Below are 13,666 nucleotides of genomic sequence, written 5' to 3'. Positions count from 1 at the left end.
GTTGATTCTTCACAAAAAATTGCAGTTTTATATCTTTATGTTTGAGGCCTGAAATGTGGCAAAAGGTCGAAACGGGGGCAGAATACTTTCGCAAGGCACTGTATATATATATATATACATACACACACACATACATATACACACACATACATACACACACACACACACACACACACACATACACACATATATATACACACATATACATACATACACATATATATATATACACATATACATATATATACATATATATACACACATATATATACACACATATACATACATACACATATATATATATATACACATATACATATATATACATATATATACACACATATATATATACACACATATATACAACATACACACACACAACACACAACACATAGAGACATATAGATAAAATATAGATACACACATACACAATATACACACACAATAGATATAGACACACACAATACACATAGATATAGACACACAGACAGGAGACAAGAACAAGGAGAGACAAGAGAGACAGAGACAAGAGAGATAGACAGAGGCACAGACACACACATATACACAGAGAGACACAGGTATACACACACAACAACAGAGAGCATATATACACATAGGAGTATATACACACATACAACATAGAGAGAGTATATATACACACAAGAAGATAGAGACAGGAGATACAAAAAAGAAGAGAGAGGAAGAGATAGGCAAAGAGATAAGAAAGAGATATAAGAGAACAAGAAAGAGAAAGAGAGAGAGGAGAGAGAAGAGAGAGAGAGAGAGAGAGAGAGAGAGAGAGAGAAAGAGAGAGAGAGAAGAGAAAGAGAGAGAGAGAGAGAGAGAAAAGAGAGAAAGAGAGAGAGAGAGAGAAGAGAGAGAGAGAGAGAGAGAGAGGAGGAGGTAAGAGAGAGGCATACATATATATATACACATACATATACATACATACATATATATATACATACATAATATACATACATACATATATATATACAACATATACATACATATATATATAATACATATATATATACATACATATATATATATAACATACATATATATATATATACATACATATATATATATACATACATATACATACATATATATACATACATATACATACATATACATACATATACATATACATACATATACATACATATATACATACATATACATACATATATACATACATACATATACATACATACATACATACATACATACATACATATATATATATATATATATATACACACACACACACACATATATATACACACACACATATATATACATATACACACACACACACACACACACACACACATATTTATACACATACATATACACACACTTTGAGTCCATGAAAAGCGCTATATAAATTCAATTTATTATTATTATTATTATTATTATTATTATATACATATATATCTATATCTATCTATCTATCTATCCATCTATCATGAAGGGAAGAGTGTGTGTGTCAAGAGTTTTTACTGACGTGTGCACAAAGTCAAACCAACAGACATTGATGTTACAGAGCATGTAAAGAAGAAAAATTACAACATGTACATATCTAAGTGCATTACACAAACTTATAACCCAAAGCAAACATGTAAACTCACCGAACTGCAGCTTCTTCATGGCAGCTACGTATTTTTCCTCTAGAGAGCGTAGAATGGACAGGGGCTTGGGACGACTGGACACCTTCCTGGAAGACTCCACCAGCTTCCTCTCTGGTAAAGAGGTGGTGTGGGGGTGGGAACACAAAGCATGAAGACAGGAGTGAGAAAGAGCAGGGTGGAGGAATTCTGAGAGTGATCAGGTTCAGAATGTCTTTCCAGGCTGCCACAGGGCTACTGATCAGGAAAGCCACCTTAGCACTCAGGGGTGTCGGACTGTGGGGAAAAAGGGGACCGAGTACCCAGGGCCCTCATGTGAGGAGGGCCCAAAAAGATGCTTGAATGAATAGCTGTGGATGAGGGGAGGGGCCCATAGAGAATGCCTTTCTACAGGGCCCAGGATTTAATGCTTACGCCCCTGTTAGCACTAATGTCTGTCAAACACACAGATACAGGCATGCCCATAAACAAGCACTACAGACCAGTGGAAACAAATATGACTAAACAAGTTGAACTAGTTCTGTTAAGGTGATGTAAAAGTTAATGTAAAAACGTTTTTCTCAGGAACCCGTCTGCATCAAGCTTCTTTTCAAAGGATAACTACAGTTTATCACACCTCAGGTTTAATTTTTGTAGCTCTGACCAAACAAATGTTAAAGGGGAACTACGCAGTTTTTTAGCTTAATTTACCTTAACTGAACAGCTTTGGAGTCATTGGAATAGTTATATGACTTTTTTCGAGTTGAATGGTGGTCGTCTTGCTCCCCCCTAGTGCCTGTGAGCAGAAAAACCACCCTTGCAACTTTGGGCCGGCGAGCCGCCAGCATCAGCGTCAGGAAGTATTGCGTGATATCAGGTCTCGCCATGTAACAAATTGCTTCACAGCACTGCACACATACAGGCTGCTACATGCCCCCTTTCAGGAACTGGCTAGCTATAACAACAAGGTAGCAATGGAGTTTTTCACACTATCGTCATGGCTGAGCCGGCAAAAAAAAGCAGAAAGCTAGGGAAGTTGCTTCTGCTCTGACAGCGTTCTAAGGCCATTGTAGGGAAAAAGAATATTGTTACGGACCCAGGAGAGAAAAACCTCAGTGGACATGGCTCCGTGCGTTCGCCGGCTTCTTTGAAAACAAATGCACATGACCAGAGGGAGAAGATGGGAGGGGGAGAGTGGGCAACCAGTTTTTACAACAGTGTTGCCAAATACCTATTCTGAAGCTGTGGGGGGAGCTCTATAGAGAAACCTACCAGCAAAAAGAGAAAAAACAGAGAAGAAAGTGCCAAAACTGCATAGCACCCCTTTAAGGAAAAAATGTGAAGAAGAAAAAAATAAATTTTTAAATTGGGACATGTTTACTTGCACTTGTTATGCTAAGCATGTGTGTATTCCAACAGCTGCATGCACGCAAGGGAAGTTAAGGAATCAACCCCTGTGTTAAGCATGCTTATTTTCCACCAGCTAAAGAAAAGGAGATGTTACAGATGTAGAGCTGCAAAGATTAATCGATTAATCGAATAGTTGTCAACTCTTAAATGAATCGCCAACTATTTTGATAATCGATTAGTCAGTTTGAGTAATTTCTTAAGACAAAAGCAAAAATTCTTTGATTCCAGCTTCTTAAATGTGAATATTGTTCTAGTTTCTTCTCTCCTCTGGGACAGTAAACTGAAGATCTTTGAGTTGTGGACAAAACAAGACATTTGAGGACGTCATCTTGGGCTGATCCACATTTTTCACCATTTTCTGACATTTTGTAGACCAAACAACTAATCGATTAATCGAGAAAATAATCAACAGATTAATCGACAATGAAAATAATCGTTAGTTGCAGCCCTATGCAGTCACCTAGAATTTCCCCTCCCAACCAAATGCCCTTCAATTCCCTTCCAATCTTCAGCCAACTTCCAGGAGCTAGGAGTCCCGTCCTGTCCCCCCCCCACACCCTAACCCCGGACCAAATCATTCTCTGAAGGGAGCTGAAAGAAATGGGCGGTGGGGCGTAATTAGTATTCTTTGCTGTGATGTTATATAATGTGGCGGACGATATCGATGATATTATTAAAACTGAGGGGATTCAGACGTTTTGTCCCTTTTTTGTGTCCTTCACCGAGAGGACAGGACACAGACAACAGATGAGGATGTGAGACAAAAATGGAGAGAGGGAGATAGGCAAGCAGGGACTTGCTAAAATAATTCAGATAACAAATCAGATAAATTATTATTATGTGAAACTGGGTTTGTGTTGCCCATGAGTTTGAATGTATGGATGTAAATATGTATTGCTGTTAACCAAGTCTTTTTCAAGCTGTGATTTAAATCAAACAGTACAGATAACGTGAAGTCAGCTGCCACAGCGTTTGGCCATAGAGTCAGACGTGTGTGATTTCTACATACCCTGGTTGGCTTGCCGTAGGCTGGTAGTAGCAGCGTAGACTATCTCAGCTGTCCTCTGGATGTCAGGCACCAGCAGAGTCAAACCCTCGGGCTCTGGATCGGAGCTGTCTGCCTTCACCACACCTTTACTCTTATCTTTCTTTGACCTGAAACACACAGATATACATTCAGCCATTTAATCATGTGGATTTCAGAGATCCAATTTTGTGTGAATCTTTTTAAAAAAGGTAAACTTATTATTTTCCCTTTAAGTTTTCAAAAGACATTGTAGTATTCTTTGGCAAATCCTTTACTTATTATTTTGGTATAATGCTCCTGGTGCAGGGTGAGAGTAAAAGTGGTTCTAGGTCCAATGAAATGAAAAAATAAAAAAAAACATAATTCCTCTTTGGCTTCACCATGCGTACAGTCGCTCCTGTTGCTCGACATCACAGACCAGACTGTAGAAGTTGTCAATGGGGCAGGAGAAGGCAAGAAATTCACACGTTTATATGAACAGGGTCCAAAATTAGCACCATCTACCAACCAAATGCTGGTAGATTTGCTTCTCTCACCAGCCAAAAAACAATGTAATCCATTGAGTGGCTGGTAATATTTGAACATTCACAAGCCATTCGGCTGGTGGACGAAAAAGTTAATAGTTGATCCTGTTTATGACAAATAACACAGCACATTATTTTTGTCAAGACATCGTTCAGGATCCCAGACACTGCATTGGATATCTTCCACTGTGACACATCACACAAGATAAAACGAAACACACTTTCATTCCACACCCCGTCTGTTGGGGAGGGCCATTAACTGGCGGTAATCATGTATCGGAGCTCTGCCCGAGGCGGCTGACAATCTCTTTTTTTTTTGAGGAAAACCAAAATGCAGTAATACAAGGGAACCTTCAAGGAAGTAGCAGTTTAATCTGAATCTGGCAGTGCTTCCCTCAAAGTGTTGCTAAAGTCAACACTTTCCCCTAACCTGTATTTGGACCAAGAAACTGTACTAGAGTTCAGCATATACAAATCACAATCTGTGTTCTGACAAGACAATTTCTCGCTGTTATGCTAACATCATTTGATGATTATTGTAATGTTAGAAAGAAAACCTGAGATAAAATGTGTCACTGATATAAATGCAGAGAAAAACATTAAAGCTCAACTTGATTTCCATTGCAAGTTGTTGTGGTTCCTTTTTATCGACATACCGACTTTCTTCTGATGGAATATTTTAAAAAAAGATTTTTTTAATTTCCGGCATTATGTGCAAATTGAAAATGTGCATTTAAACAAGAGGATGAAAAGACTTAGTGGCCCCCACCTCCTGGTACAGAATCAAGTCAACAACAAGTCAAATCTAAGACATTAATATCAATGGGACTGAAATTTAGGACTTATAGCACAACATCCCAGGAAAAAAGAAAAAAAAGGTCAGATGTCAGAGTCCGGAAACATAGCCTGAAACAATTTCCGATTTCCTCCACTCTTAGTGTTGGCTCTGATCCAAAAGTGGCCCAGCGGCTGTGTGGATCTAGCCGAGGCAGAGGGGCCGGGGCCCGCCAGATAGTTGGCAGAACTGGTGGATGGCTATCGTTTGCTGGAGACCCTTGACAGCAGTTAGATGTGTCTCAGCACCCCATACACCCAACGCTCCCAGTTTAATTGCTTTCTCGCTTGTATAAGAAGCAGTAGACTTCAAATACATTATTGGCAACTGGCGTTAACCAAGTCCTTAATTCAGTTTTTTCAGCCAAGTATCGTTTACCCATAGCTGAAGAATTAAATCCAAGCTCCACCACTCCATTATTGCTCTTCTGAAACCTATGGGTGACATCACGGAGACTACAACCATATTTTATACAGTCTATGGTTCTGATTTGAGTGGTTCACGTTAGTCCGACACCACATGAATGCAGCACAAATGCCTCTCTCGCAATGTTAACAAAAGTGAAAAATTATTTTTGTATCTGCCACGTAACTCGGATCTGCTCCAAAATTTTATTTGGTTTTATTTCTTGGCAATACACCCTTCCACCAAGTTTTATAAAAATGTGGTCAGTAGTTTTTCTGTAATCCTGCTGACAGACAAACCAGCCAATCAACAAATGGACAAACCAAATTGTTAACAGAAGCTCCTGGTGGAAGTAACTATAAGCTTTTCTTCCTTATGTACCTGACATGAACCATGCTGCCACAGGATGGCTGCTACAACATTCATGACAGGCATTTTCTGAAAATACCACCACATACATCATTAATAATCAGGAACTTTTGACATGCATGTATGCAGAGTATATGCATGTAAACCTGAGAACAACATGTTGTCAAGCAGCTTCCAGGAGCTGTGGGTGAGGGATAGGCATGGGCCCGTTACCGTTTTAAGGTATACCACGGTATGAAAAAGTTACGGTTTCAAAACCACTAAAATCTTCCGTTATACCGTTCCTGTGGTATGAGCTGTTTTTTATGGGTCGTCGCGGACAGAAAGTGCAGTTCAGAAATCCCTCTGTCTGCCAATGTGCAGCGTAGAGTATGACGGCCTCTCCCCCTCCTGATGTCGGTGCGAGTGTCTGTGCATGATGGCTGCAGGAGATGAAACCCCCGATCTCTTCCCGCACGTCTAAAAAAGACTCAAGCCGGCTATGTGGGAATTTTTCAAGTACTGAAAAAGCACAGACGCCCCAAACAAATTGAAGGTAACGCTGTCTTTGAATGAACGTTTGCAATCAGCTATGAGAGTTAACATAGCATGTCTAACAATAGTGCAATAATTACTTCAAGCTGCTACAGAGGCAGAGAACACGGCTAACATCAGCTATTTCTTTCTTTCTAACGTAACTTCACTAAGCAGACAAGTAGACATTTTCTGCTAAGTTAGTACTTTTACTTTGGTGTTAAAATAAGTTGAGCTGGTGTCACGTCTGTTGTTTGAATCTTCCACCATTGTGTACATCTGCTTTTGCGACTATCTGTGTTGTACGGCGAGAGCATGTAAACACGCACTCTCTCTCCATGTGTATATGTGTGCATTTCCATTGAGAAAAATTTAATCGTAGCATTATTTATACAATTCATAGTAGAGGTAATTGTAGTGATATATCTTTTTACAGAAAAGCAATTACATCATGAAATATTTTGTTAAAATTAATGTTAAATCCAGTGCTATATTACCAAAAGGACACATTTTTAGACCAGAGTTAACTGTCATTACAGATTACGGTTAAATGAACATGTCTATTTTTCTTCTTTATAGGGCAGCAGTAGCTCTGGCAGCAAAGGGGGATCCACATCAAAAATATGATTGTATTATTTATTTAAACTTAATATGGTACACATTTAAAAATATAACAAATATTATATATGCTGTTTAAAATAAAATATAGTATGTTCAATGGAGGAAAAGAAGTTGTTTACCCCACATTTCAAAATACATTTTAGAGCTGTAATTGCAATACCGCAATTACAGCTCTGTGAAAGCGTGGTATTTTTGCTGAAGGTTATCATACCGTCAGAATCTCATACCGGCCCATGCCTAGTGAGGGAGATAGCGTGGACACATCTCTTAAGTTACGTATGTAGAGCGTGCAGAACGTACAGCACTTTATGCAGATCAAATATTGGATTTTTACAGTGAGACTAAAACCTTTCCTTTCCATAATAAAACACACTGCACATTTCTAGACATTCCCTGACCACCCCCAAAAACAGCTTAGTGACTCAATGCGTCCTGGATGCCTCTAGGGGAACATTCACATCACCCAGGGTGCATTTCAATTCCAAGTGTGAACAGGGCTATAGATATGAAGATTCCCAGATCAGCAGTATTGCAGAGAGCAGGAGAGTGAATGATACTAGAGTGGGTTTATAGAGTGGTGGGGTTATGGCTGGATCAAAGTATTAAATCAGACATTACTCCTATGCACAAAGTCTGTTTAAGCTCAAAAGAGAAGATCATTCTAGATATATGTAGGTATATGTTTAACTTCTGTGTAACATTTGGGTTCTATATTTGAAATTTAAAAACCTGAAGAAACAAATAAATGATTCCAAGTCCTATGGAATTTGGCCATCTCACCTGAGACGATTGGTGTATGTGTCCACACATGTCTTCATCTTGGCAAGCAGCATCCCTACAGAGGTCTGTCCCTCACAGTGTTCTTCATCCTCGTCCTCCTCGTCCTGGCCCGGGTCTCCGGAGAGAGGCAGCAGCAGAGGAACCAGGGCCGTGCATGTGGAAATGGCCCTTAGCAGCTCCAATAGTGCCCGATACAGGGGCACATGACGGGCCATATCTAGGACTGCAGAGAGACAAGAAGGATACAAAGTGTTAGATGCTTAAAAGGATAGTGTGATGTGAAGTGCATGCAACGTAATAACAAAATGACACTAGACAGGTCTTTTCATGCGCTCAGGGCTGCCAAATGGCCAGCTATATTACAACAAAGCGGCAGTCTCTCACTGGTGGCAGCACTGAGTGCACTGCTGTTGAGCAGCTCTCCAATCAGTAAATGAGGAAGATATCCTGTTTGTCTGGCCAACTTCAGAAAGTAAAAAATTACCACATGACGCTGAAGACTGTGAGGTTATATCTGACCAAGAATCTACAGACATGCTGGCAGCTCTGCAAGGTTGTAATTAGACACAGTGGTGCTTTGAGCTGAATGCTAACATGAACATGCTCACGATGACAATGCTAACATGCTGATGTTAATAGGGAAAGCTAACTAAGCAAATGTAGCCATGTCATTTGACCAAATGATAGCATTAAATGAAAATCAAAAGATCACCAAAGTTATTCATGGAAATGCCCAACATTTCCAGTCTGGACAGATGTGATGGGCTGACTGCCCCGACATTGCATCCCTAAACCCCAGTGTAGCCAAAGAAACTGTAAATAAAAAAAAATAAAAATAAAAGTGCATCTTTGAAGTAATCCTGCCAAAGCCTGAAGATATCAAGTTACTGTGAGAAGGAGCAGGGGCTTTAGGAACGAGTTACAGTGAGGTTGGTTTGCGCCAATTCTAAAACAAAATGAGAAAAACAGTTTGGCAAATGTTATCCAAGACTCCGTGTTGGGTTCATTTTCAGCCATTGTTTGCCAGTTGGCATCCAGCAGCACTTGAACAGAAGCCAATCAAATACTAATAATAAGGGTCTGTTGAGACAGTGAAGGAAGCATCAACAGGCTGACCATGTAAGCTGGATCATTTTCTGAGAGGGGCTGTCTGCTGTGTGTGGAGGTACTTGTGTGTCCATGTGCTTGCCTTGAAGTGTCATCCTCTAAATAAACAGCTCGTTTGTGGCTCCAGACTGTTTTACATTTATATTGAAATTCCCAGCTCCCTACTGTCCTATACCAGCCTCTGCACAACACTGACCTCCCAAGGCTTTAATCTGCTCTCAAATCCTTTAACCAGTGTAGAGACACCTAGCATGGAATCCCAATCCCTTCTAGTTCCATCTATGCAATTACTCTGAGCATTTGTGTGCAACTCATCAGAATTCCTCTTGCTCTGTGTCAATGTCAGATGTGTTTTTCCCTTCACTGAGGGTAATAAATGTCAAGTGGACTTTAATGGAAAAGAAAAGCATAAAAAGGAAAGGGCAGCACAAAAAACACTTTTTAGATACAGTGGGGCAAAAAAGTATTTAGTCAGCCACCAATTGTGCAAGTTCTCCCACTTAAAAAGATGAGAGAGGCCTGTAATTTTTATCATAGAGAAAACTAAGAGAAAATGAGAAAAAAAAAATCCAGAAAATCACATTGTAGGATTTTTAATGAATTCATTGGTAAATTCCTTGGTAAAATAAGTATTTGGTCACCTACAAACAAGCAAGATTTCTGGCTTTCACAGATCTGTAACTTCTTTAAGAGGCTCCTCTGTCCTCCACTCGCTACCTGTATTAATGGCACCTGTTTGAACTTGGTATCAGTATAAAAGACACCTGTCCACAACCTCAAACAGTCACACTCCAAACTCCACTATGGCCAAGACCAAAGAGCTGTCAAAGGACACCAGAAACAAAATTGTAGACCTGCACCAGGCTGGGAAGACTGAATCTGCAATAGGTAAGCAGCTTGGTGTGAAGAAATCAACTGTGGGCGCAATTATTAGAAAATGGAAGACATACAAGACCACTGATAATCTCCCTCGATCTGGGGCTCCACGCAAGATCTCACCCCATGGGGTCAAAATGATCACAAGAACAGTGAGCAAAAATCCCAGAACCACACAAGGGGACCTAGTGAATGACCTGCAGAGAGCTGGGACCAAAGTAACAAAGGCTACCATCAGGAACACACTACGCCGCCAGGGACTCAAATCCTGCAGTGCCAGACGTGTCCCCCTGCTTAAGCCAGTACATGTCCAGGCCCGTCTGAAGTTTGCTAGAGAGCATTTGGATGATTCAGAAGAGGATTGGGAGAATGTCATATGGTCAGATGAAACCAAAATAGAACTTTTGGGTAAAAACTCAACTCGTCGTGTTTGGAGGAGAAAGAATGCTGAGTTGCATCCAAAGAACACCATACCTACTATGAAGCATGGGGGTGGAAACATCATGCTTTGGGGCTGTTTTTCTGCAAAGGGACCAGGACGACTGATCCGTGTAAAGGAAAGAATGAATGGGGCCATGTATCGTGAGATTTTGAGTGAAAACCTCCTTCCATCAGCAAGGGCATTGAAGATGAAACGTGGCTGGGTCTTTCAGCATGACAATGATCCCAAACACACCGCCCGGGCAACGAAGGAGTGGCTTCGTAAGAAGCATTTCAAGGTCCTGGAGTGGCCTAGCCAGTCTCCAGATCTCAACCCCATAGAAAATCTTTGGAGGGAGTTGAAAGTCCGTGTTGCCCAGCGACAGCCCCAAAACATCAGTGCTCTAGATGAGATCTGCATGGAGGAATGGGCCAAAATACCAGCAACAGTGTGTGAAAACCTTGTGAAGACTTACAGAAAACTTTGACCTCTGTCATTGCCAACAAAGGGTATATAACAAAGTATTGAGATGAACTTTTGTTATTGACCAAATACTTATTTTCCACCATAATTTGCAAATAAATTCATTAAAAATCCTACAATGTGATTTTCTGGAATTTTTTCCTCATTTTCTCTCATAGTTGAAGTGTACCTATGATGAAAATTACAGGCCTCTCTCATCTTTTTAAGTGGGAAAACTTGCACAATTGGTGGCTGACTAAATACTGTTTTGCCCCACTGTACAGGCCTTTTATTTTATTTTTTTAACGGGTAATAAACAAAGCTAGATAGAAAAGGACATTGTCGAGTGCCGCGGACAATAGAATACACTTGGGTGCTGACCAACACACACAGCCTTATTCTCCCTTTTGTTTCTATTTTTCAATTTTTTTAGACTTTGGAAAACCTCTGCTGTAGTGAAATGTACAAAGAACTGAAAGGTTTAATGATTAAAAAAACTATCCAATGTATAAATAAGGGTTTTATTTGTGTATTTATTACTTTAAGTACTTTTATATTCAGGTACAGCACAGTAAATTCCATTGTACACAAGCCTGTGCAATGAAAATAAAGTATAGAATTTGCTCTTTAAATTAGTTTTTTCTCATAATGATCACCTCAAAATCAGAATAGATCTTTATTGTCGTTTTAAAACAACAAAACAGTTTAGCAGCTCTTCAGAATGACAATATAAATAAAATATTAAACAGTAAAATATAAAAATCAAGATAAATACAACCAATGAGATGACCCTTTTTACACCAGTGAGGTTATTGCACTCAGTTGTTGGGGTGCGGGTTTATTGCACATTAGCGTTAGAGAGGGAGGGGATGGAGGCTTTGTGCATTTTATTTGCGCTTCTACTAGCATTTGACTCATGCTAGCAGCGTGGTTTAGGCAATGGCAATGTTGGGCCATCAACCATTCATGGCCCCCAGAGGATGAATCCCAATGACTTTGGCTGTTCCAGAAGTGTTCGTTAAGCACCACCATTCACTTTTGACTGAAATATCTCAACAACTGGTTGGATTGCCAAAACATTTATTTATTAGAAAATGTATTTGGAGTAATCATTCATATTCAACATGGTGGTGGTGCAGAAACACATCATCTAGTTCAGTTACTTTAAAGCTCAAAAGCACGGGGCCTAAGGAAGCTCGCTTTGCACTATTAAATGATGACACACCGCATCGCTGAAGGCCATGGTTTAGGTTAGCCATGGGTAAGAGTGAAGACACTTGGGATAAACAATACAAGTTGATAAAGTGAAGGATTTATTCAAATAGTCATGTCATTATTTAAAGTTCAAATCCAAGAGTAAATCAAAAACCCACAATGCAATCCTTGGTTTATTTCTTAATTAGTCAGATTTAAATCATGCATCAAATGGTTTTCTTTACTCTTATTTTCAGGCTTCCTAGGTGACATACATATTGTTTTTTATGATATACCAAAACTATGGCAACACACTTCCATAAATTAATGTTATTTTCCTTTTACCTTATGATATGAATAATTGGGTATGGTTTACAATTGCACTTGGTATGAAAATCATGGGATTTCAACAACTACCTGGTATAAAACCACAAAACAACAATATTTGCACTGGCTTTCCCTGTCCAGCCCCTAAATATACTCACGTTTCCATAAAATTCAAGAAACTTCATCACCAATTGGAAGCCTGAACAGTGTTACAGAGCAAATATTAAGGAGAAAACCGGAGCCTGTTCTCCTGTGAGCCACAGGCCAAGCGGCAACCCCAGAGCCTGGACATCCATCTCAGCTATGACCATCTTGGTAGTGCTGACCTGCAGTCATCGCATCTGCAACTATCACCAGCAAGCCTCCATTCTCTGTGATTTAGGGCCTTCTGGGGGCCGTACAGAGATGGGCGCTGCGAGTAGCCATGTTGGATGCTCCAGCTGATTAATAGTTAATGGGGGCCCCTAGCCCTGAAAGGGAGCGCCTGCGATGAGTTAGCGTGGCATATGTAAGGGCTGCTTGAAATAAAGGCACTACTGTTGCATCTTAATGTCTCCCTGTTCGCCTCTGTAGCCTCACGTAGTGTCCAATCAATTGCCTCCCCAAAATAATGTGAGGAAGTTGCATTTGAAATCAGGTTGTGAATCATCCAGAAATACACACAACCTGTATATAATAAAGGCAGAATCTACTGCCTCTGTAAGTCCACACAATAACCCTGAGTAACTTACAAAGTACTGAGGTCACTGACAGACCAAAGTAATCAAAGTATCAAATATGTCTGGCAGCTGGCTCAAACTAGTACTACTAAAAGTGCTTGTTAGGCTGTTGGAACTGAAGTTAGAGTGTGGTCTAGACTTACTTTATCTGTAAAGTTATGATTTGACATTATAAATAAAATTGAAATGGAATTGAATCCAGTTAATCACCATCCACCATATTTACTTAAGTGATGGGAAATTTGACAATGATCTGAGCAAACACTTTCAGAAGCTTTTTTACCTGGGTCGAACATTGGGAGCGTGCGTTAAGCGTAGCAGTTAATCAGCTGAATAGCCTAGCGCGAAGCTAATGGATCGAAGTGTCTTATTATAACTCCACTAATAATGCCGAAATGATACCAAACGTCTACAGTAGTACAAATAGGTTATGTACTCATAAGACGATGGATTGTAAAATTTG

The 13,666-nt window shown here is 39.8% G+C and overlaps 1 protein-coding gene across 1 annotated transcript in view; it reads right to left on the bottom strand.

Moving 5' to 3' along the window:
- Positions 1-13,666, bottom strand: part of birc6 (baculoviral IAP repeat containing 6) — a 164,152-nt gene that overhangs the window by 32,116 nt on the left and 118,370 nt on the right. Inside the window, 3 exon segments of the mRNA XM_039784797.1 lie at positions 1,638-1,748; positions 4,033-4,178; positions 8,098-8,320. Of these exon segments, the coding sequence (XP_039640731.1) occupies positions 1,638-1,748; positions 4,033-4,178; positions 8,098-8,320 (480 nt within the window).

This window comes from Perca fluviatilis, chromosome 19 (genome assembly GCF_010015445.1).
Source record: "Perca fluviatilis chromosome 19, GENO_Pfluv_1.0, whole genome shotgun sequence".
Classification (NCBI taxonomy): domain Eukaryota; kingdom Metazoa; phylum Chordata; class Actinopteri; order Perciformes; family Percidae; genus Perca; species Perca fluviatilis.
The sequence above is the reverse complement of the archived record's forward strand: the minus strand, read 5'-3'. Positions and strand labels throughout refer to the sequence as shown.